Source organism: Bos mutus, chromosome 4, assembly GCF_027580195.1.
Source record: "Bos mutus isolate GX-2022 chromosome 4, NWIPB_WYAK_1.1, whole genome shotgun sequence".
In the NCBI taxonomy this organism is placed as follows: domain Eukaryota; kingdom Metazoa; phylum Chordata; class Mammalia; order Artiodactyla; family Bovidae; genus Bos; species Bos mutus.
Genome location: NC_091620.1, coordinates 57854497 through 57881366, shown reverse-complemented (window position 1 = coordinate 57881366; position 26870 = coordinate 57854497). Strand labels below are relative to the sequence as shown.

Genomic DNA, 26870 nt, shown 5'->3' with positions numbered 1-26870 from the left:
TCATAATAATCAGTTACTTCTTTTTGACAGGACCATCAAAAGATACAGTGAAACTTTTTAAAGTAATAAACTGTGTTGCATTAATCATTAAAATGTCACAAAGCATTTTGTTAAAATCTCTTATCATTTGACTTTAGTGAAAAGAAATTATACCACTCTTTTCCAGTTAAAACATTTCAGTCCAAGGACTTGAGCTGCTGAGCTGAAATTTGTTCTCAGAGAAATGTGTTAATAGGAGACAGTAGTAAGTAGACAGATACTATATTCCATAAATTAGAAAATCAGCACAAATGCATTCTAAATGAAACAAACAAAAGAAGAGTTACAAACATGGAGAAGGCAAATTCAAATTGAAAAGTTTCTTCTCAAACACATTCTAGTCTTTTCTATCAACTGCAGAATATTTAAGACCCCACACTCAATTACATCACAACATTGTTTATTATGTGAATTTTTTACAATACAAACAAAAAAATACAGAAATGCAATATATGAATACAGCTAAATGCAGAATGGTGACTTTTTTTTCTTTTCAAGAGGCCATGATTCCCATTTCTAGTAAAATAAAAGAGACTGCACATAGGTAGAAATAGGTTGGTTGTTAGCTTCACAATTTTGCCTAGAAATGATCTATAAATGCATTTTCCCCCCTGCTACTTACCATAAAGTGTAAAAAGGGAATTAAAGGAAAGTTTCCTTGTTGGTTCCTATCATATGAAAGATGCTATATTCTATTTTTTAGCAGGGCCAATATATGGAAAATACCTAAATTAAATGTTATTACAAAAATGAAGCAGTAATGAGATTCTGGCTAAAGAGGGTACTAAATGAAAATAATATATATTTAAAGAATTCAAAACAAACAAACAAAAAAAAGGTTGTTATAAAAAAGCTCTAGGTGCATTGTAAGCATATAGGTTTTTTTTCCATGTGTATTTTTAAACAATGGAAGTGTCAAAAAATAGGGTCAACTGTGTTAGACTAAATTACATTATTGTATACGCTGCATTGAATGGAACCTCTGTATTATAATTATCATAAAGAAGCATAGTTTGCATCATATTATGGCAATTTATCCTCAATGAAACCTTTCAAAGTCCTTTTATTTTGGAATATCCTGTAAACAATCAAACCACCAGAACATGATTGTACAACAGTAAAATGTTTTCTTGCATTAAATTGAAGACATCTGTTTAATAAAAAAAGAAAAGAAAAATGTAGGAAAGGTACTTAGAGCTGTTAGTTTCTAAGTACACAACAACCCTAGACAATTCAAGGCATCTTAATCTCCATCAAGAACAAAAAAATAATAATAATAATTTTTGTCATGCTGTTAAATCCATCATTAAGGATAAAACCGGTGCAAATTGGTCAAACGGATCCAACAAACACTGATGTCCAAGCTGGCATATTGGCAACTAATACGTAACTGGTGGTCAATAGAGGGTTTAAAAGATCTTCCCTTTTTTCTTGTTCTTTTCCAAGGTTCTAAATGAGTAAACGAAAACAATCAAAATGAGTAACTACTTTACAAACATAGATAACATATGGTAGCAGTAGCTAAACCAACTACAACTGTGTTGGATTTTCAACTGTGTTACATTTTTATTTTAAAATCAGAAGATCTAGAAGTTAACAATAAGGACAATGCTAATCTATAATATTTTCTTGGACAAATATTTGACAAAATTCTAAGACAAACAGTAAGAAATATGACAAAAAACCCATTTTTTTATACAAAAACAATTTTTCCTAAATGAAATAGTACAAATCAAAAAAGGTCAACTGACATCAAGTAAGGGATCCTCTTCTCCTACAGCCATCTGCATTCTGAAATGCTTTTTTTCTCACAAATAAATTTTTGTCTTTCTTAGGGGAAAAGTTAATAGACACATTGTGTTACCAAACAAATGTCTAAACTTGTAAATGTTTAGCAGTGAGGGTAAATTACAGAATCCTTACAGGGAAGCAACTTTTCAGTTTTAAATGGGACTAATGAGGAAAGAAGAAGACCAAAGTACAAAGACTACCCGATTTTTGAGTAAATTGAGTAACTAATTAGCCACATTAGAAACTAGGTATCTAAAACTTTATCTTGATGAAATAATCCAACAGAATAAAAATATACCTCTAAATGTATAAAAGAGAACATTGCACAATGCTCTCTCTGTTTGTCAAAAATTACACACAACCATTATGTTCAATATTTGACAGGAAGAGGTAAACAACTAATTATGGTGAGTCAACTGAAGAGAATGTTATGAAGGTACTAAATTATAATTATGAAGATTATTAAGTCATGAAAATGTTTACAGTGGAAAAAATACTATTATAATAGAGTGCATCAATCTATATAAAATATTCATCCATGAAAATAACTTGTGCTTGGGATGTATGATAGTGGACAATGTCTTAAAATATTAATGTTTTTAAAATAAATAGGAAAATAATTCTTTAAAGCTAATACACATATTTCTTGGGAATCTGATGTTAGATACCTTGAAGAGTTCTGTTGTTCTAAAATACGTTGTTGGGCTTCCCAGTTTGCTTTCTCATCTTCAAACTGACGACGTTTTTCCTCTAATTCTTTGTGCTGTGCTTCCAAATTCTTTTTCATTTGCTCATGGCGCCGTTGGAGCTAGTTCAAAGCACAATACATAAAATAAAACTGTTTGAGAAATCAGAAATACATTTAATCCATGCAGTCTAATGTTAAAAGCTGAGCATTCAGTTCTTATGCTATAAATTCAGAGTACCACATGGAAAGCACTGTCTAAAAATCCTCTTTCTATAGGACTTACCACCCAAAATGCCAGGGACCAAAGATAATAATCTTGGCAAACAAGGGGTTTAAAAAAAAAAAAGTACAATAAGCTACAGTTGTGTAGCACTTTATAATGGGCATATTCATATCTTTATCATCTCATTTTTCCCTACTCACAAACATGTAGGAAGTTGGGCAGAGCAGACACCACTGTTCCCACTCCTAGATGAGCAAACAGTTGCAGCGGCAGAGTTTACGTCACTTGTCCAAAGTCATTAGCCAAAGTGGCAGAACCAGGATCTGAACCTGTCTCGTAATTCCAAGTTTAAGAAAGCGAGACAAGTGAAAAGAAAGCAAATAGGTAAGAATAAAAGAGTTACAAGATGAGGAGATAAGGTCCCTGGATTCTTATAAAGCAGCGGTTCTCAAACGTCAGTCTTCATATGAACCACCTAAACGCTTGTTAAAAATATAGAATCCGGGACCTAACCAGAAATACTGAATTAGAATTTCTGGGTTTTTAAGTCTAGAAATCCACATTTTCAACAAGCCCCCATGATTCTGAAACAGATGGTTCTTCCTATATTGAGAATTAATGCTGCAAAGAATGCTGGCTGAAAGATAAAAAACACACATGCAAAGTAACTGAAGAAACAAAGAGCTTATCTAGTGGTTCATTACATAGTCCATTTAGGTACTAGTCAATACATTTCTGTGGAAAACAATCACAGCATAAAATAAATAAATCTAACTATCTAACTACATCAAATAACAACTATTTATTTAAAACTTTCAGATGTCCAGGAATTATGTTCTGTTAAAGACTGTATTACATCAATGAGTTAACATCTTGAATTTGGATTATAATTTTGCATACAATCTGTTTTCTTCGTTACTTCATAAACCCAAAAAAGTGACTTCATATTCATTTCTATTCCAAATATTTCATGCAATTCCTACAAAACAAAACCATCTAAGATATATTTAAGCAAATATGAATCAAATTTGAAGTAACATCTTCCTGATGATAGCAAACACATTACTAAAAAAATGTCAGAAAATAGGAACATAGGGAAATGCCTTTAATTATTAAGAGAAAGTGCAAAGGAATTATATACACACAATCCAGCATAGTTACTTCTGAGAAAGAGAGAGAGGATACAATAGGGGAGAGAAACAGAGCTGCCTCAAATGAACTGATGATGCCTTATATTTTAAACTGGGCCGTAGGGTTACAAGTGCTCATCATTCTTTATCTGGACCTTTCTATCACATATACATTTTCTTTTGTGTTAACTGCTGTAGGTTAAAAGTGCAGGTCACAAATCCTTCACTTTCTAGAAATTCTTAGGGTTAGATGTATTACACAGTTCAGGATTTTTCAGATTTCCGAAAGCCAATTCTACTTAGAAAGGTCTATTTACTATATTTACAAAACAACACCTGGGCTGTCTAAGGTAGCATCTATAAAAACACATTTTTTATTTTTGCAGCAAGGTATATAAATATTCACATCAAGTGGGGATAAAACTGTTAGTTCTGTTTCTGGCTTTGCAGTTTTCAAAGCTTTTAAAGATTCGAAATTGTGGCTACATGATTGTGGACTTGTCTAGGATTGAGAGCACAGTTAAGTGCATTCAAATAATGACTTACAGATATGCAGCACTGACCAAGTTAATTTATCTTTTCTCTCATATAAAAAATGGAAATGAGATAATAATATCCACCTTGTAGGGCTGTGGTGTGGACTAAATAACATAATCTACGAAAGATGCTTAGTACTGTGTCTAATACACTGTGCTGCAGGATATTAGCAGCTATGCCCCAAATATATCTAGCACTTGAGAAAACATATTATACAAGGTTAAATAGATTTCATATGGCTTACAGAATTAGGGGAAACTTGGCCCACATGGCTTTACAGTTTCTTTCAATGCTAATGAAGACTATTCTTCAAAGAGTAATTAAGTGTTACAAAACTCTTTTCACCATTCACAGTAATCATTAAAACTCTCAAAGGTTCTATAACTACAGTATCATAATTGCTTATGACATTTACTCTTAGGAGGAGACCCTAAAATATGTCTATTTCAAATGTAAATTCAACTCCTTTTAGATTTTCATTGAAACCTAAGTGTGGAGATACTGCAGACTCTTGATTATTCCTGTTTTTATTTACCTTCTGAAAGGGATTCTCCAGATTACTTATTAATTGGTGAAGAGGTAGAGACTCAAATGGATAGATTTAATAAAAACCTAATTAATAAAAAAAACTTAATCTCCTAAATGTCATCTTAATAACAGGTGCCCAGGATACTAGTTCTGCAGAGTTGGCAATCTTAAACCTGGAGAAGCTATTCTGTATCCCCACTCAATTAAACACATATTATAAATGCAACAATAGTAAGTAACTTTTTTGTGATAAGAGATTACATGAAAAGCTCAGTAATTTGAGAAATCTAATGTGGAATAGAACACTTCCTCAAAACTATTGAATACTCTGCATTCTGTCTACTCAATGGATTAGAGTAATTTTGTCATACCATTAGAGTATGACTAAACATATATTTTGGAGAAGGCAATGGCACCCCACTCCAGTACTCTTGCCTGGAAAATCCCACGGACGGAGGAGCCTGGAAGGCTGCAGTCCATGGGGTCGCTGAGGGTCGGACACGACTGAGCGACTTCACTTTCACTTTTCACTTTCATGCATTGGAGAAGGAAATGGCAACCCACTCCAGTGTTCTTGCCTGGAGAATCCCAGGGACAGGGGAGCCTGGTGGGCTGCTGTCTATGGGGTCGCACGAAGTTGGACACGACTGAAGTGACTTAGCAAACATATATTTAGTCAAAGAAAGCTTATGTATTTTATGCAGTAATTAATTACAAAAGCAAAGAGACCAACTGTAAGGATGTAACAAACTAACCTGAGTCTCTTCTTAATATGTTTAAATACCAGTATTATTATATTAGTGGATCCACATTTAACCACTGAATTTTGTCATTAAAAGTAATTTTTAAAATATTTCATATTGTATGACTGATTCATGTTGACGAATGGCAGAAACACAATACTGTAAAGCAGCTATCCTCCAATTAAAAAAATTTTTAAAGTATTTCATATTAATGTCATCCTACATATTTAAAAGTAATTTTCAGCACAATGATAATAAATCTATGCTAAGAAAACATCATACTGAAATTGTTGATTTGTGTTTACCTATAGTTTCTTCTACTGTTCTTGGACATCAAGCCAAATATACTTTATAGATTCTTGTGTTAAGTGTTCTTTTTCCTCCATCTTTTATTTATTATCACTTACAGATGGATATGTCTTCATGATCTTTTTGATTAATAGAAACTAAACATATGCTTCAACACGTAGAGGGATTCTAAGGTAGCAGAACAGCTTGATGGAATGCTTTGTCACTACCCTACCTGATTTTTGCAACTGAATTACACTGACACTAGGGTTACATAAGGCCCAACTCATCTACAAAAATCACATTCCTTCATTTTTTTTGTCTGTAATTTATCACAGCATGCCCATAGTTTAATTAAGGTTCTTTCTTTCTCCATTCAAATGCAAGTAAGTCTGGTCAATTATTACTATCCTAAAATTAGTTTTTATTTTTGTATCTACCCAAAACTCTGTTACTTTCTTATATCGACTACATGGAAAGGCTTAAAATTTCATTTCTCATAATTTTTAAACTATAGCTAATAAAATTTACTTTAGGCATTCTACTATGTCTTCCTACCAAGTATACTTGTATCTAAACAGATTATTAAAATATATATTATTGTAAATCACATGCCAGTAAGGTGATGCTTAAAACTCTCCAAGCCAGGCTTTAGCAATACGTGAACCATGAACTTCCAGATGTTCAAGCTGGTTTTAGAAAAGGCAGAGGAACCAGAGATCAAATTGCCAGCATCTGCTGGATCATCGAAAAAGCAAGAGAGTTCCAAAAAAACATCTATTTCTGCTTTATTGACTATGCCAAAGCCTTTGACTGTGTGGCTCATAATAAACTGTGGAAAATTCTGAAAGAGATGGGAATACCAGATCACCTGACCTGCCTCTTGTAGAAATCTATATGCAGGTCAGGAAGTAACAGTTAGAACTGGACATGGAACAACAGACCGGTTCCAAATAGGAAAAGGAGTTCGTCAAGGCTGTATATTTTCACCCTGCTTATTTAACTTCTATGCAGAGTACATCATGAGAAATGCTGGGCTGGAAGAAGCACAAGCTGGAATCAAGATTGCTGGGAGAAATCTCAATAATCTCAGATATACAGATGACCCCACCCTTATGGCAGAAAGTGAAGAGGAACTAAGAAGCCTCTTGATGAAGGTGAAAGTGGAGAGTGAAAAAGTTGGCTTAAAGCTCAACATTCAGAAAACGAAGATCATGGCATCCGGTCCCATCACTTCATGGCAAACAGATGGGCAAACAGTGGAAACAGTGGCTAACTTTATTTTTCTGGGCTCCAAAATCACTGCAGATGGTGACTGCAACCAGGAAATTAAAAGATGCTTACTGCTTGGAAGCAAAGTTATGATCAACCTAGACAGCATATTAAAAAGCAGAGACATTACTTTATCAACAAATGTCTATCTATTCAAGGCTATGGTTTTTCCAGTGGTCATGTATGGATGTGAGAGTTGGACATAAAGAAAGCTATGTGCCGAAGAATTGATGCTTTTGAACTGTGGTGTTGGAGAAGACTCTTGAGAGTCCCTTGGACTGCAAGGAGATCCAGCCAGTCCATCCTAAAGGAGATTAGTCCTGGGTGTTCATTGGTAGGACTCATGTTGAAGCTGAAACTCCAATACTGTGGCCACCTGATGCGAAGAGCTGACTCATTTGAAAAGACCCTGATGCTGGGAAAGATTGAGGGCAGGAGGAGAAGGAGACGACATAAGATGAGATGGTTGGATGGCATCACTGACTCAATGGACATGAGTTTGGGTAAATTCCGGGAGTTGGTGAGGGACAGGGAGGCCTGGCGTACTGTGGTTCATGAGGTCGCAATGAGTCGGACAGGACTGAGTGACTAAACTGACTGACTTCCCAGGTGGCTCAGATGTAAGACTCTGCCTGCCAATGCAGGAGACAAGGAGATGTGGGTTCAATCCCTAGGTTGGGAAGCTCCCTTGGAGGAGGAAATGGCAACTCAGTCCAACATTCTCGTCTGGGAAACCCCATGGACAGAGGAGCCTGGCAGGTTACAATCCATGGGGTTGCAAAGAGTTCGACTGAACACACAGAGACACATTAAATTTGCATATTACATGTGAAAAAATCTATAGGGCGGTTACATTATCTATCAATTTTATTCAAGACATTATTTTGAAAAGGAGTATTCTGTCAAAGGTGAAAATATATGGTTAATTACCTCAGCTTCAGAGTCCTTCAGTTTTTGAACTTTTTCTTTGACCTTCATCTCAAACACCTGTTCCATCTCCATCTCCATCTTCTTCATTTTAGCTACATGTTCCCTTCTTTCTTCTTCCATTTGTGCAAGAGGGCTCCTATTATGAACATTAAAGATAATCATTAAATGTCTAAAAATGAAAAGTGTAATATAAAACTCTGAAAGTGATGAAAACAAATGAGCTGCTGTATGCCATTACTAAATTCTCTGCTTTCTGTTTTTTGAAAACAAGCTTCAAAAGAAGCTTTTAATTATTCTGACACCACCTTAAATAACATAGAACACAGATTTGAAGTTTTATGTATGAACATATGAAAAAATTCTTCAGAAACTTTTAAAATGAATAAATATTTACAATCTAGAACTTCCTTCCATGAAGTTTCATAACCTGAAGTCTCCCCAAACCTAATGCATATCAAATCTAAAGAAAACACATAAAACAGACTGTATAAGGAAAATGGAAAAGACACATTTCCTAAATACATTCTCAAAAAGAAAAACTAGAAGAAAATTAATTTTTAAACAAAATTTTAATATGAAAAAATGGTATTGAGTTAATGGAGGAGGAGGAAGGGAGGCAGAAAAAGAGAGCATCAGAAGCAAATGATATCCTGACATTTCTGAAATGCCAGAAAACAGACATTAAAAAGTAGTTCACTCTATTAAAGTCCACAGACTCAAATCTCTGCACAATGTTTTCCAAAATTTTATGTTGAAAAATACTACAAATATGCTTTATGTGAAAGCTAGTATACTTTTAGAGAAAAGAGAATGGCAAAGTAGCAGCAACCTACTACAGTCCCAGAGAAGAGAGAAAAGTGGGCTCTGTAGCCTTCAGGATCTCTAAAAACCTATTCCAATACACTGGGACAGCTTAAAAGAGGCAGGCCCTTCCTTTTCTGACTTTGTTGATAAAACACATATATTGCGCTTCCAAAAAAACAAACTTTGACCATTTAATTGCAAACCTAAATGAATAAAGTGGTTAAAAAAGTTAAATTGTGGCTTAAAAACAAAATCAGGCTTTGTATTTCATCTATAACTTCAAGGCTAGTCACTTTAATCTTGATTTGACACACTCTGATTATGGTGACTTCTCTCCTTATGAGGCTGAATATTTCTGACCATCATAGCACTATTCTTCCCTATCAAGGAGGAGAACAAGAGACCAAGATGGAATGTATTAAATGAACAACAGGACAGAAAGAACACTGCCTTACTGATTTTTCTTAGCAAAAAGGAAAGACAAAAATGTGATGTACCATTGTGACCAAGAGGATTTGTTTTTGCAATTAGTGTAAGTTAGAACAAAATGTTACTTAACTAAAGGATATTTCATCAAAATAACAAACCTGCAGTATGTTTTAATAATTAAACAATTAATCAGAAGTTCTGAAAACGAAAATAAACCAAACATTAACTTAGGAGAATCAACATTCAAAAAGCCAGGTAAACTGGAACAAATTTTAAAGTGTAAATATCATTATTTCACTAAAAGCTGATATATTTATGGCAGGTATTTTTAATATAGGTGCCTCAGATCTCTTGGGCAGAGTGTCAATGAATGTCCTGAAATCATACAACAAACGTGTGTGTGTGTGTTGTGTGTTCATACAAGCATTTTTTCTAGTAATAGGGTTCAAAGCTTTTGTTTGATTTCTATAAAACTCACTTCTGCCATTCTCCAAAACACTTTTAGGCTCTAGGAAAAAAATACTCATAAAAATGATTTTTGAATTGGCCATCTTAAATAACTGAATATGTTAAGCAACTTAAGACTACCCAACAACACTGTTGCAACTTGAAAATATATTGTAAACATTAAATAAATTATAAGTAAACACTAAAATTTTAAAAAATTAAAATTCAGATGGAATTGTGATTTTAAAGTTAAATATATATTCTCACTAATAATAACCTATCTATATAATACTCTTTAATTTCATCCTTGGGAGGAATAAGCCAATCCATATAAATGTAAAGAATTTGTAGTATACTTTGCACATGAAAAGGCTACCTACCACCTTACTAAGAGTGGAACACTGTCACCTAAATTATCATTTAAATAACTCTTGGAGGAAAACAGAAGACTGTAGAGCTTTGATGTTTTAAAATTTGTTTTTAAATATTAAAAATCTTTACATACTAAAACTGCTTATGTCTTTGGAAAAACAAATGAAATGTCTTCAAGTGTGCCATATCTAAAAGAACAAAAAATACAGAGACTTATTAGCACACATAAATGGAGAAGAAAAAGGTAACCCTCTCCAGTATTCTTGCCTGGGAAATCTCATGGACAGAAGAGCCTGGAGGGCTACAGTCCATGTGGTCACAGAAGTGGGACATAACTTAAGTGACTAAACATCAACAAAACGCACTTACAGTAAACCACAATAAAAACAGCAATTAAAAGCAAATCCACAGATTTTACAATTAAGGGGCTCAGCTGGTAAAGAATCCACCTGCAATGCAGGAGACCTGGGTTCAATCCCCGGGTTGGGATGATCCCTTGGAGAAGGGAAAGGGAAAGGATCCTACCCACTCCAGGACTGTGGCCTGGAGAATTCCATGGACTATAGTCTGTGGGGTCGCAAAGAGTCGGTCACAACTGAGCAACTTTCACTTTCATGTTCCTAAAACAAAAGTTTATGGCCAAATTTGTTGAAGATAGTTAATTTCTTTTCCAAATTCTGTTACTAATCCCTATACCAAATCATTATCAAAGTAAATATGCTATGCAACTATCTTCTGACAGTCTGCTCAAATTTCTAAACCTATTTACATATGCATACTTTTAAAAAGATGTTCAATATTTCACACTTGAGGTACTTTGTACTTTGTCTTTCAACCTTGTAAAAATACTTGCCTCTAACTAAGAGTGATATTTCAGTGTTATAAGAAAATAGTCACACATATAAAAAATTAATTTTTTGAAGACTCTTACCAGTCAAAATGATTTTGTAAATCTAATTGTTAAATTAATTAGCATCTCAATCTAGTCATCTTTATTAAAGTGCTATTTAGAAAACCGTAATACAAAAATGTGTTTATAATGCAGAAAACAGGAAAAAGGATAACTTTTTGTCATCACTTTTTTCAAATGAAACTTTATTAGATAGCTAGAAAAACCATTTAAATTATTTCATTGACTGCCCACTTTTTAATGAAAATGCTTGTTGACACACATAAACCAGCTAAAGCTTATAAACTTAAACTTGTTAGAGAAATTCAATGTAACTCAATCAAAAAAATAAAAAGACCCGGTAAAAGATTTTTAAAAAAACAGGCCAACATAACCTGAACATCATATTAAATCCTCAAAGATGCAACTTAGCTTCTTTTAGGGATCTTTTCAAGGAGATCCTGATAAATGACTTACCCTTTTCATGTGACCAATAACAGAATCACAGCAAGGACCACATTTAAGGCTGACCTAAGACCCTACTGTGGTTGTGTTATACAACCTACATTTTGGTTGTATAAATGTATAAATGCTCAAATGTATTACATTTTGAGCAAACGAAAAGAACCAAATTTCATTTAAATTATATGTGGTCTTTCCTGAAGAACTCATTAAGCAAGTACATTTACATACTTTTGCTTCTTAGTTTGGTGGTTTGGCAGGTCACTATGTATATAAACATGTAGCAATTTTCATACAGCATTATCCAACAGAATTTCAGTTAAATTAAGGATTTCAAAGAGCAACAAAAGTTTCCAAACATTTTGGGAAACAATAGTTACTAACATTTTATTTTGCCAAGTGAGAGTGTTAAAACTAAACATAAATAAAACAATACCATCATCATATTTTCATGAAAGGACACATGAATAAAAGATGTAATTTAAAAAAAAAGGGGAGGGGATTTCAGAAAACTGTCTTTATGTATCTTTAGATCAATGAAAACTTTGTCATGTACCAAAGGAGTTATGAGGATTACCCTTTGGAAACCTGTATTTTCAGCCATTTCTATGAATTCAGTTATTGATACAGATGGAGAAGGCTATAGAAAACAAAAATAAAATTAACATATGGGAAAAAGGTAACCACAACTTAACCATCTCAATAAAGCAAAACAAATACAGAAATAGAGTGAATCACACAAGTTTTTTGGCTTCCCAGGGCATGTAAGTTATGTTTATACTATACTTTATTAGATGTGCAATAGCATTATGTCTAAAAAAAAATAATGTATGAAAAAGTAAAAGTGTTAGTCACTCGGTTATATCCGACTCCTTGTGACCCATGGACTGTAGCTCACCAGGCTCCTCTGTGGAATTCTCCAGACAAGAATACTGGAGTGGGTAGCCATTCCCTTCTCCAGGGGACCTTCCCAACACAGGGATCAAACCTGGGACTCCTGCATTGCAGGCAGATTCTTTATCATCTGAGCAACTAGGAAGCCCATAAAGAACACTATTCCAATTTTCTATTGAGTAGCCAAGAGGAATTTGATGGCAACGAAATAATATGATTTTTTACTAAATAAATAATGCCATTCATGGCAGGAATTGATATATACTTACTTAGTAAGTTGCCCTTTATTCTTGTTATTATCAACTCCATTATAAGTCACAGCTGCCAGTTTTCTGCTCCGGTAGTTCTCATAGTGTACATTATTAGTGACATCTTTCAAGTCCTGCATATGTGTTCTGTCATAAATAAAAGACACATAAATAATTTGCTTCTATTAAAAAAGCTTTGGTGTAAATTCAAAATTTTAGCAAACAAAAAATTCAGATGAAACTTTTCAAGGAAGACAGCATTTATCTGTCTTCACTTACATGTAAGGGGAAGCAAGATACAATGAGCTAACTTGACATTAATGGACATTTAAGTTCCAAATTAAAGTTTAGAAGCCATAAATTCTCTCAAAACATTTACTAAACAATGACAATGCTAGAGAAGAGTATTTACCTTTACAGTATATATTTTATTTTACTAGAGAAGGAAAGGTAGATTAGTTCCTACTGAAGTTCAGAAACCTAAAAGAAATTGCTTTCCTTAATATTTCCTTAATATTACTAATATTTGAGTTTTTATTCAGGTTAATATATAGGAATACATAGATTACATATCAAGTTGGATTCAAACTGGGAAATTTTAATTTTGAATAAATTTCTGTTTATTCCAATTGTCTGGTAAATGTGGTATTTTGGTTAATGAATGTCTGCTCATAGCAGACATTATCTATGATACATAAAATCAATATATAGGAGATACCTATACATGAGACAATTTTACCATTCCCTAGTGTTTCAAGATGCTAAAAGACTCCTGTGAGCTGCTCTATTGTATCCTTTACCAATGCAGTATTCTTGGATATACACGGTGTGGCAGTACTCTGTATCATTCTATCTTCCTTTTTGTCATCATCCATTCCTGCATTTCTAATCCCCTATCTTTCATCTCTACCACTTTACCAAAACTCCCTTATGAGAGACAAACATAAAGGTGTTATTCTGTTTTTATTCTGCCTGACAGCCAAGAAACATTTACTATTACTTTTCCCTTTTGTGATGGCCAATTACTATAATTCACCCTCTACTGAACATTTTTGTGCAGTTCTCTGATAGTTTACTCCTATTTCTAAGACTGGGTTTTCCACAAGTCTCATTGTCCTTTATACTCTGCCCCTTAATGAATATACACTTTCTATGGCCACTGGAATTATCTAAAGCTCTATCCTTCTCTACTTCTGTCAAGTCAGACAGTTTCTTACTCCAAGCATATCCAATGATTGGGACTGAATTTGTCACTGACTCTCAAACTTACTTCAGAGTTCTTCCATTCTGCTTTGGGAGCTCTCCTGGCAGTCGAAGTCAAGCCACTCTAACCCAAGACAACCTTCTCCTTGGCTGCCAGTCTTTTCTATGGTACCAGTATATGTGACAGGTGACAGCATATAACCTTGTCAACTATAAACATCCCCTTTTACAAAACACGTGCCAACACCTTTTGCACTCTTGCCATACAGCATATAATGGGCCCTGCAAAAAACTTATTTGGAGCTGAGATGTGATAAACTTGTTGATTTTCTAGGACACATAACTGTTTTCAATTTCTCTAAGTAGAGAATAATAAAAACAAATAACCATGCCAGTATAAAACAATCTTTTTGTAATTTTAAATATCATATATTACCTCATCAATGCATCATTAAAAAAATCATTAAAGGACCTGATATAAAGTACTTAGTAGCTGAAATACAAGATATATAAAATAAGGTGGACTTATTAACTAGCTATTAAACTATTTTTGTTAATGTCATTGAACACTTTAGATAATGAAAGATTTTTCCCTTTCACTAAAATAACCTTTTTTTATGATGACTTGGTTCTGGTATTTTTCAGGTTATAAAAGTATCTATTTCCACTTAATTAAACACATTTTATTTTACTCTTAAAAATCAACTCATTCTTCCACACTTAAAATAATCAGTATTCTCTCCACAGTTTCTTGAATGTATTTATCTTTTCCATTTCCTGATTGCTGATACTATACCATTCTCTTCTCTTCTTTTGTTTTCCTTCTCTATTTGATTTTGGCACTATCTACTGCCACATCCTGAAATTATTTTTATCAAGTTTTCCTCTTTTCCATTGTCTTCCTTGCTTTGTCTGCAACAGTCAGTTCTCTAAATTAGCAAAATGACATAGCTTTGAACTTGGGTCTTTCTTAGAAGCAATCACTACTCCTGACTTTAACCTATAGGATTTCACTTAATTGGAACTCATAGACATATGGAATATTGGTATTGATATTTCCTTCAAGTATTTATTAAATATCTACTAGGTACCTTTATCATAAAGACATGAGCTACATACCATATACCTTACCTCTCCTCTGAACTTAGAAGGAAAAGCAATAAAGTAAAATATTCCTAAACTTATTTTCGAAGTATATTTATCAAGGATGTTTTACACGTTTCAAAGACTATAAATGAAAAATTATGTTAAGAGGCAAAGTAAACATCTAGCAGAAGTTTAAGTGAACACTTATGCCTTAGGAAAGAAAAAACAAGTGTGCTAAAACAAATTTAACAAATAAATGAAATTTTTATTAAGCAAAATTGCATAACCATCTACCTCAAGAAGTGGAAGACAATATCTTCATTCTACTTGATAAAAATGTTAAGTAGGATAACTCCCAATCCCACAGTTAAACATCTGATGACTCTATTTATCTTAATCCATCTTAAGGTAACTATTTTCATAAATCCTTCTCTATCTGGTTCCGCTCCATGAAAATATACTACTTAATACTTACTCTGAATTTCTTTAATAAATGTAAATGTTATCATCATAGCATATATCTATTTATATATATCATATATAAAAATTATGTAATATTACATAATTTTAGAATTTTTAATATTTCCACACATGTATGATGTCTTGTTGCTTTCCTGTAGGAATGGTCCATTTGCTTGTAATGCTTGTATACTACTGAGTCCCACTCATCAGAGAGGAGGCTGCATACCTTCAAATGTTCAAAGTCTGGCTAGTAACTAGCCTTCCTTTCTATAGTATTTTAGGTACATAGGGAATTACTGACTGCATATATAAAAAACACGTAAGACAAAGTTAAAGATTATCATTGCTTCAAGCACTAGGAAAGTAGCATAGATTTAAAATTGAGGAAAATAATAAAATCAAAGGGAATGCACTGGCAATTAATATTTATGAAACATTTTTTACATATATAAAATCATCAGAGATTATTAGTTCTTCTGAAGTCACATTTTCAAAATGGAAGAGAAAGCAAAGAGATCGTAGTAGAACCTGAAGCACTGTTTTCTCAAAACCAAGGAAGATGAAGATCCTTTCATGTGCATTTGCTCTTCTCCCACGGTGAGGCCTGGCAACCGCTGCGGCTGAATTAACACCATCATCTACTTTCTATCAGAGCATCTAGTCATGAGTTCTTTTGAGAAAAATCAATTACATGGCAATCTCAATTTCAAAATTCACTCCCATCTCTTTTATATTTCTTGAGGTAGCTGCTGCTGCTAAGTCGGTTCAGTTGTGTCCGACTCTGTGCAACCCCAGAGACGGCAGCCCACCAGGCTCACACGTCCCTGGGATTCTCAAGGCAAGAACACTGGAGTGGGTTGCCATTTCCTTCTCCAACGCATGAAAAGTGAAAAGTAAAAGGGAAGTCGCTCAGTCGTGTCCGACTCTTCGCGACCCCATGGACTGCAGCCTACCAGGCTCCTCCGTCCATAGGATTTTCCAGGCAAGAGTACTAGAGTGGGGTACCATCGCCTTTTCCTCTTGAGGTAGCAGTTGGACTCAAATTGTCCCCCTCACTTTTAAGAATGATCTTGTTGCTGTTCCATGATTTCCAATTATCATCAATATTCCTGTTACTTCTACATAGCTAAAGAAATTCTTGTACACTGGGAAAGTGGAGAGTAGTATGAAAATGAAGAGACATCAACTTAAGACGGACATCTAAAACTGGAGGCTGAAAAGAATAGTATGTATTGAGGGTCTGGAGAAGCAAGCATGATGAGAGAGGGAAAAAAGAGCAAAAGGGTATGAAATAGCATAAAGAAGGAATTTATCTCTCCATGAAAACAATGAGGTTCATTTTGATCCTCTTTTTGTTCCGTCTCTGGGTCTTTTCAACTTTTTCTTCAGAATTTCCTCTCTGCTGTTAATTTTCTAATTCAGGTCCTGGTTCCTCTAACCAGAATTAACTCAATGTCCTGTTTTCACATGATTTCCTTCTCTTTCATCAGACGTACAAGGTACAATTTAGGACTAATGTTTTTCCCTCCTGGGAGGAAGATCAGTTTTTCACAGTGTTTCAGTAACAAAAATGCTCCACTCACCAGCTACTAAGCTGTGTATCTTTTAAATATTTGAAGTCCAGCTTCTGACCTAAAACTTAAGCCTTCTCTTCCAGTTTCCACAAGCTTTTCACATTAAAGAGGAGCAAAAGCCTGTTCCTTTCTACTTTCATATTTCTTTCAGTATTAAACCGCAACACAAACTACAATGATTGAAAGACCCACTTTCCTATATATCCCTAGCCACACAGCCTATTTTGTATTTTTCCTCTAGAGTTTAAAACCTGGGCAAAATAATCCAAATTTGTCTCTAGGCAGTGCTTGCTTCAGTGCTAGAATGAAGATACCAATTTAAATTAGCTAAATTTATAGAAGACAAAAAACTAAATCTGAGACTAATTTTATTTAGGGAAAGTAAAATCTGTGTTATTTTCATCACTGTTTACACTTACCTTATCAACATATTTCTTAGAATTGTAAAATCACAATGTTCACCATTTTCAACTACAAAAAAAAAAAAATCAGACCATATGTATTACTTTCACTAAACCCATTCTTTTCAAAGGAAACTAGGTGTTAACAATGAGAGAATATACAAAATATTAAATACCTTAGGTCAATGTTTCATTAAGACTTTAACACTATAAAATAGTACTTAATGTTGGGGGTCAAGGGTGGGTGGGTGAGGAATCACTTTAGAAAAACCACAAGTTAACCAAAATGAAAACCTAAGCCAAGAAACTTTAATGTTCCTCTTTTTTTTTTAATGTATCACTAAAAGGGGGATAACCTAAAACTAAAGATACAAAGCAATTTCCTCTGTGCAGTTTTCTAAGGTCTATACTAGTTTTAAAGTCTCAGCTCAGAAACTGAAGGTTACATGGTGATGAAAAAAGCTGAGAGTGAGCACAGTATCTCTAGTTGGGAAAGTCACTCGTAAGAACATTAACTTGGAAAATATCCTAAAAATTATGTATGTTTTTAAAGTAATATCAACAAATTATAATCATGACTCAAACTTCATTCCAAGTTACTATAACACTGAAGATTAAATATTAGTATAAACCAGTATAATGAACACAAAGTTTGCGAAACATGTCTAATGCCAAGAAGGCTTCCAAGAATTGACTCTATAACTAAGATTATATTGCTGTTTAAAAGTCCTTTAAAAAATTAGTATAGAGGATCTCTTAATAACAAACTTTCTTGCTCTAAAAATGTGATGCCAAGAAGTTGACTTCTGCCCTGAAGAAAGCAAAACGCAAACGTTTTAATTGGGCTTCTGACAGTTGTTCTCATTCTTTAAGGTTCTAGACCCAACTGAGACTCAAATAAAAATGACAGGCCTTTTCTCCAAAATTGTTTTCAATTTCAGAAGGTTTATTAGATCCCTTGGAGCAATTTTTGGGCCCCAGGTAAAGAACCCCTGCATTGTAAGTGTGTTTTCAAACAAGAAAACAGGAATAGGCTTAATGGTGAGGCAGAGGTGGGAGGATGAATACTGACAAGTGGCTTCTAAAGTACTACAATGTTAAGATTTAACACATACTTGCCTGACACAACAGGACATAAGGTCTGAGAAATGAAAGAATGTATTTAATAAGGAGATGAGACTCAACGAAACTGAATTCAGATCTTTGAAAATCTAGACTATATCAATGCAGTATGCATATTATACTACTTACAAAATACAAATTTTTATAACATTTGTGAGATCTTAGAGAAAGCCATTCACTGAAGAAAACCTTACCTTCTGCAACACCCCAAGGATACTGCCTTCCTCTGACCCTTTTTCCATTAACTTCAATGATAGTATTACTACCTACCACAGCAAGAGGTAAACGGTCCTATAAAACAAAGTATTCTTATTCAAATACATCTCTGTAGTCCTCACAAATTCAAGAATAAAGAAGTTACATTACTCAACAGGTAAGCAAAAAACATTATTACCCCAACAGTTTTTGCATTCACTTTCATCGGTCATTCAATTACTATTAGTAAATTGCCATTGTATGGCATTGTTACCAATGTAAACAATAAACAAAATTATACTTTCACTAAAATTTAATACTACTAAGGCATATACTGATCAGATTATTTGTTAAAGCATCATTCCAAAAAGAAGTGTTCCATAATGGAAAATTTTAAAAGGGTAAAAAATACATTGGCAGCTAGAAGGAAAATAATGAGACTTGTGGCTAGTTTGCCTACTTGATCATAAATCAACCTTAATAGCTCTAGAAGCAGACAATGTTATTAATCAATATATCATTTTTAGATCCAGGGTACTCAGGAAACCACTATAAGTTAAAAATACAGAAAATTATGTCAGAATAGATTTTTGATTGATTTTTATAAAAGAACAAAATAAAACATGTTTGGCTCTTAAAGAATAAGCATAATAGTGCTTAAGAGCAAATCCTTTGTCTTCTCATTATGCTTCCCCTTTCATTCCCATTACCTGTTTGTTTCTAAGGGGAAAATTATAAAATACGAAATCAGTTAATTGAAAACCATCTGAAAACAAGAACTGTTACTTATCTCTCTATTCCATATAATACTTTATTATACATAACAGTCAAACAACAAAGTTAATCATAAAGGTGAACTAAACAGTCAATAATCTCATTTATTTTGTTAAATCAATTGTTTAAAAACATTTATATATGTATATGCCACATGGCATGTGGGATTCTTAGTTCCCTGACCAAGGATTGAAGTTGGGGCCCCTGCAGTGGAAGTACAGTCTTAACCGCTGGACCATCAGGAAGTCGCTATGAACACTGCTATTTCTGGTCTTTACAGCAGCTATTATAGACAGTATTGCTGCTGCTGCTGCTGCTGCTGCTGCTGCTGCTAAGTCGCTTCAGTCGTATCTGACTCTTTGTGACCCCATAGACGGCAGCCCACCAGGTTGCTCTGTCCCTGGGATTCTCAAGGCAAGAACCCTGGAGTGGGTTGCCATTTCCTTCTCCAATGCATGAAAGTGAAAAGTGAAAGTGAAGTCGCTCAGCCGTGTCCGACCCCACAGACTGCAGCCCACCAGGGTCCTCTGTCCACGGGATTTTCTAGGCAAGAGTACTGGAGTGGGGTGCCATCGCCTTCTCCGAGATAGTATTGCTAAGGCCCTAAAATATATTAGTATATGTATGGGAATGAACCTACCTTTATCTTTTTAACAAGCTTATTTTCTTCTTCATCATCTGTCTCTGGGAATTCATATATTTTAATTTTATGTTCTTGGATTTCTTTCATTATCTAAGATGAAAGAGGAAGTCAGTAAAAGAGCACCACATATAATTTTAGACATTAGCTTTATTTTTATTATACTCTTCTTAAATTTCTGAGTCTTTAGCTCCAGTTCCTTTACTGTTTTTCAACAATGCAAAATGTAATTTAAAACCAAAATAGTATGCTGGTGTTTTTTTTCTATAAAGTTTATATATAAGTACCATTCTCTAAATCCAATTGCTTCAGAATGTTAAACTTATAAGGTTACAATACCCAAAGAGTTCTAAAAATGAAGTAAGAGTCCAGAAACAGCTTCACTAGTTGATTTCTACTCTAGTGGTTTTGGGTCATTTATTTATAATGCCTGAGATACCTTTAGACAAATTCTTACCAACTATTTTATTCAGCTGAATCAACAGAGCTTAAACTCACCTAAAGTTTTTAGCAGAATTGAGCAAAGGTAAATAAAATTAAGTATAACACTGGCTCTAGGGGAAAAAATATGTACTTATCAGAAAATATCCGTGCATGTACGTGTGGATACACACACATCAAGGAGCAACAGATAAAAGATCAGGCAAGCACACAGGGAGAAAACACGCCCTGGAAATTAAGAAGCTAATGAATTTATAATAATAATCAATGAGAATACAGAAAAAAAGAAAGACAACTTACTAGTAACATCAGAAGTGACCTCAAATTAATTTATTTTGTCCAAAGTCACTCTAAATTCAAATAAGAATACAGACATCCAAATAGTGTTGAATTACCTACCCTATTCAAACTTATAACAAACAAACTGATGGCTAATAAACCTAAAACTAGCTCCCTGCCTGTACTGGTGGTTTAATGTTACACTCACTACCAGGGTCCCCAGCACAGTAAAGGGACCTGAAACAAAATGTGCTACACGGCTACCAAAGCAGACAGAATTGCCGTGGAAATAAACAAGACCACGTATCTTTTATAACTGGGTCATGTATCTAGTTAGAAAAAAAACCTAAGAATAAATGATGAGGTGTCAGATTATGTGCCAACCTAATGTTGGCCAAAAAGTTCATTTAGGTTTTTTGGTAAGCTTTCTGAACACACTTTTTGGCCAACCTGATACATGCCTAGAAGAAAAAAGAAAGACTAGTAGCTAGCTCTAAGAGCAATGGCTTTTAGTCAGAGGTTGTATATTAAAATAGCCCAAGTGAGCTTCTTCACGATAACAAATACAAAGCTGTATCTTAACCTACAAAACCAACTAGTAGAGCTGTGGTCCAATAACTCATTTTGAAAAAGTTCTCTACATGAGTCGGATAAACACCTCTGGTTAAACACTACCTGTCCCTGCCCCCCTGCTTTTTTTTAAAGAATAAATAAAGAAAAAGTAAATTGACAACCATTGCAAGTGACCAATTTGGAAGTAGAGATCACTGCTTATTCACCTTTTTTATTTCTTCATTTTTAGTACAATTCCAAATTAAGATAAAAGAGAAATATTACTAATACTATATGATTAGTATCTGAACTTAGAAACAGCAAATTACAAAATAAAAATGGAGCTAATAAATGTAAAATAAAAAATTTCCTGGTAGAAATATCAGATATAGTAAAAATGATGTAGTAAAACATTCTAAAAATTTATACAGATTTAACACAATTTCAAAGCAAATTTCCACAGGTTTTTGTTTTTCTAATAGTTTTCAAGTTATTCTAAAATTCATACTGAAAAAGATGAAGAACCAAAGTACTTTGTTACAAAAAACTAGAAGGACAGTAAGAGATAATAAACTCTAAAATCTATTTTAAAATATTATACAACTTAGCTTCAATTTAAAAGACATATAGTGCTAGATGCTCAGTTGTGTCCAAGTCTTTGCAACCCCATGGACTGTAGCCTGCAGGCTCCTCTGTCCATGGAATTCTCAAGAATACTGGAGTGGATAGTCATTCCCTTGTCAAGGAGATCTTCGTGACCCAGGGATCAAACCCAGGTTTCCTGCACTGCAGGCAGATTCTTTACTGTCTGAGCTACCAGGGAAGCTCTTAAAAGACATAACACTGGCCTAAAATTTAAAAATAGGCTACTAGAATAGGAAAGTAGTTCTAGAAACTGATCCTACCATTTCATAAGATACAATATATAATAAACCAAAAACATAACACTGAGGGAAAACTAAACCCCTGCTTTAAAATGTTCAGCTTTTCTGGAAAACTGAAAGTTAAAGACATTATTACGCATCATCTTAATCCAAAAAAGTTTAAAAAAAAAATAATGACAATGCTAGCAAGGCACTGCAACAAACATACCTGTCATAAAAGGAATTTTGACTGCTTTATTGAGAAAGCACCAAGACAAAATGGGGGGGGGGGGGGGAGGGTAATAAAATAATTATACCCTTTAAAAAGTAATCCTCTCCCCAGAAATTCAGTCTAGGAAAGTAATACTTCTATAAAGGGTGTGGGGAGAGGCAGTGGCACAAGCTATACAGAAAATCTAAAATGGAGCTTCCCTTGTGGCTCAGCTAGTAAAGAATCCGCCTGCAATGTGGGAGACTGCCTGTGGGGACGGGTGGTGGTGGAAGCTATACAGAAACATCTAAAATAGCCTTATTTAAATTGACAAAGGATAAGGGCATTATGGTTTCCCAGGTGGCTCAGTGGCAGAGAATCCACCTGCCAAAAGAGGAGGCACAAGAGACAGAGATTCGATCCCTGGGTCAGAAGATCCCCTGAAGCAGGAAATGGCAACCCACTCCAGTATTCTTGCCTGGAAAATTCCATGGACCGAGGAGCCTGGTGGGCTATAGTCCATGGGATCACAAAGAGTTGGATACAACTAAACAACTGAGCACACACACTGAAGGGCATGATAATACTTATGGGCTCCTAGGAGAAAACTAAAGCAGGAGACTATTTTCAACAGTTATTTTTAATATAGTGTAAACAACCACACACACACAGTAAAGTAGCAGGAGGAACACACTGTAACACATTATAATGAAAATATGCAAAACTGCAAATTACATGAATAGTATTAGAATCCTAAGAATTTCCAAACTCATTTTACTTACCTGTTTCTTAAACTGTTGGCATTCCTCTGGTGTGAGTGTGTCTGCTTTGGCAATAAGTGGAATGATATTCACTTTTTCATGCAAACGCTTCATAAACTCAATATCCAATGGTTTAAGTCTGAAATATACAATATTTAATATGACTGGATTGACCAATTTGGGAGAACAGACTTTTCACATTCCAATGCTAAAATTACATACACTGGAACTACTTAATTTCCTCATCAGAAACACTCTCTAAAGATGTATATTGGGCCAGTAACAGGAAGAACAGGATTTCAAGAAGCACTGGAATGCCTAAGGAAGATTTGACTCCTGTGTTTTAATACCCTGGTCACAGTATGTGGGCCCAAAAGTAGAATCAGAAAATCCAGAAAGGCTCCTAATAAGCTTTCCTACAAGAGACTCTACTTATCACTCAAATTTGGGAAATCTGTCTTGTTTTTAAATGAAAAATTATAATCCTCTTTTACTTCTTGTTACCCAGTACATTTCTCAGTGAAGGGGCTCAAAAGAACATCTTCTTCATCATCCCTTTTATTCATTACACTCTAACTATTGCCTCCACTTGGCCATACTTTTAAGGTCACCAAATACTTTCAGGCTGCTAATATAATTAGTCAGCAGCAGCCAACTCAGAAACACTGTGGTGTTTAATGGTATTTTTAATTTGCCCATTATGCAGCACGGACATTACTCTCTCACAAGCTGTTTACTTAAAGTAAGTTCCAGGATCCTCTTTGTAAGTTAGTCCCTTAAAAGGTACATGCCTCAGAATTCTCTATTAGGTCTTTTCTTCTCTACATTCTATAAGCTTATCATTAACTACAACAACTTCAATATCCTTTATGGCTTAATAACTCCCAAGTCTTTATACCTAGCCCAGACCTCATTCTTATGTTCCAGGCTTGTGTTCACCTGATGGAAATACTACTCGGACATTCCATTTTGGCACCTCAAAATCATAAGTTCATCTGAACCCCCAAATACCCCCTCCCCTTCTATACTTTCTATCTCAGCAAGTAACACTTCAATCCACCCAGTTACTCAAAGCTGAAATCCAGGACTCAGACTGGATAAACTTCCTCTATTTATCCATTCCAAAGATTCACCAGAACCTGCTGAACAAATAAAAATATTTATATATTTATCTCCTTTCCATTACTTTGGTTCAGGCCACCAAACTTTGATAATGACAACAATCTGTCTGGTTTCCCTCAAAACCATGCACACTGCAGTCAGTATGATGTTTCTAAAATCCAATTCTGATCAAGTCATTCCCAGACTGAAAACCTTATTAAAGCCAGATTCCTTAAGTGAGTGTGGCCTACGAAGCCTGTGAAAACATAACCTCTTTAGCTGACCTCATCTCTCAGCATCCCTTAGCATTTTTACTACTTTTGACTTCCAATATGCCAGCCTTTTTGAACTTCTCACAATATCGTGAAATCACCATACTTTCCCATCCCCGTTCTAGCTGGCTTGCCTAATTCCTATTTGTCCTTTAGGACCTAGCTTACTATGCTCCTCTGAGAATTCTTCTCCAACCTAAAACTAGAAGCCTCAAGGATCACAACACTTAATCTGTCATATAGTAACCACCTACTTGTGTATTTGTTCTTCCCATCTTCTCACTAGAAGATCCTTAAGAGCAAAAGCCTTTGTCTCATTCATCTCTTCTGTAATATCTAGTACAGTGCCAACACTTGAGAAGGTGTTCAAATATGTGCTGACTAAAAAACTAAGCTGCTGTAATTTTCCTTACATCTTTGAATAACTGTAAATGAAAATCACCTATTCCTCACATGCAGAATACACTAGACTAAAAATTAGTATTTAACAAAATAAATGAAGATAACAGCAGTATTTTGCATAGAAATACAGTATTCCTTAGCTTTGATAAAACATGAGGAAAATGGAATAAAGGTCTAATTTCATTATAAATTTTATGGACTAATATTTTAAAATAAACAGAAAGCCCTTGTTTGAGTTCTCTTAGCATACTATAATTTAATATATATATTGGTGGGTGTATTGGCGGTGTGTCCAGAGACTAATGGGAGAAGGCAATGGCAACCCACTCCAGTGTTCTTCCCTGGAGAATCCCAGGGACGGGGGAGCCTGGTGGGCTGCCATCTATGGGGCTGAGCAGAGTCGGACATGAGTGAAGTGACTTAGCAGCAGCAGCGGCAGAGACTAATGAGATACTCCTTTTTTACTGATGAATAATACTATACTTCTTTGTGGTAGTGACCCGCTGACTTGCAGAAAGACAGGGTAAGAAGGCAGGAAGGCAGATATGGAGAAATGAGACAGCTTCAATTCTAATTCTCATCTTAAATCCTTTAAATTTTGATATTAGCATTCAGAGAACACTACAGAAAGAGTGTGTGGCTGGAATAACACCGTATTTATCTATAAACAGCACCCTTATCTCACTAGTGGTAACTGAAAAACCTTTTGATTTTGAGAAAATATTTAAGTTTTTGCCTGTTTTTCATCAATCATTACATAACAACACTAAATATAAAAGCCATGGCTCAGTCAATTGATCTCGGATTTGGGACTGCCCTGGTGTTTCAGTGGTTAAGAATCTGCCTGCCAATGCAGGGGACACGGGTTTGATCCTTGGTTTGGGAAGACTCCACATGCTGTACAGCAACTAAGCCCCTGTGCCACAACTACTTAGCCCATGTGCAGCAACTACCGAAGCCTGCACACCCTAGAGCCCATGCTCTGCAAGAGAAGGCACTGCAATAAGAAGGCCAAGCACCTCAACTAGAGTAGCCCCTGCTTACCACAACTAGAGAAAGCCCACACACAGCACTGAAGACCCAGCAGAGCCAAAAAATAAATAAATTTAAAGAGAGAAATATGGAGCACATAAAATAAACTTAATTATTTCCACTATATATATTTTTTTTAAATCTCACCTTTGTAAATTTTTAGAGTTTACCTTCCAGATTATATGCAGGACAAAGTTAAATTACTACCACTACCACCTCATTAAACTGGTAACAGAAAAGAATTCAGTTAATCTATAATTTTAATGAATCTTGCAAGGAGATCCAACCAGTCCATTCTAAAGGAGATCAGTCCCGGGTGTTCATTGGAAGGACTGATGCTAAAGCTGAAACTCCAATACTTTGGCCACCTCATGCGAAGAGTTGACTCATTGGAAAAGACTCTGATGCTGGGAGGGATTGGGGACAGGAGGAGAAGGGGCCGACAGAGTATGAGATGGCTGGATGGCATCACTGACTCGATGGACATGAGTTTGAGTAAACTCCGGGAGTTGGTAATGGACAGGGAGGCCTGGCGTGCTGCAATTCATGGGATCACAAAGAGTTGGACACGACTGAGCAACTGAACTGAACTGAATATAAAATATTAAATTGTAATCTAAGTTAACAAGATTTTACACTTAAAGTAAAACAACATTTATAGAACATTTATTATTTCAACTTTCCAAGAGGAAGATACTTGAAAATAGCCATGACAAGGAAATCAGGGAAGTCAACTTCTCAAACATAAAATGACAGGGCTGAAGAATATTAAAACAGTTTTTACA

The 26870-nt window shown here is 34.8% G+C and overlaps 1 protein-coding gene across 2 annotated transcripts in view; it reads right to left on the bottom strand.

Moving 5' to 3' along the window:
• Nucleotides 1-422: 422 nt before the first annotated feature.
• The window catches only part of SEPTIN7 (septin 7), a 292002-nt gene continuing 265554 nt past the window's right edge, over nucleotides 423-26870 (bottom strand). For both annotated transcript variants that reach the window (XM_070369525.1, XM_070369524.1), the window contains 8 exons: nucleotides 23300-23417; nucleotides 20172-20264; nucleotides 18757-18853; nucleotides 17459-17510; nucleotides 12736-12861; nucleotides 8170-8305; nucleotides 2499-2638; nucleotides 423-1488 (listed from right to left, as the gene is read on the bottom strand). In XM_070369525.1, the coding sequence (XP_070225626.1) occupies nucleotides 1449-1488; nucleotides 2499-2638; nucleotides 8170-8305; nucleotides 12736-12861; nucleotides 17459-17510; nucleotides 18757-18853; nucleotides 20172-20264; nucleotides 23300-23417 (802 nt within the window). In that variant the 3' untranslated portion in view covers nucleotides 423-1448. The remainder of the gene's footprint in view (nucleotides 1489-2498; nucleotides 2639-8169; nucleotides 8306-12735; nucleotides 12862-17458; nucleotides 17511-18756; nucleotides 18854-20171; nucleotides 20265-23299; nucleotides 23418-26870) is intronic.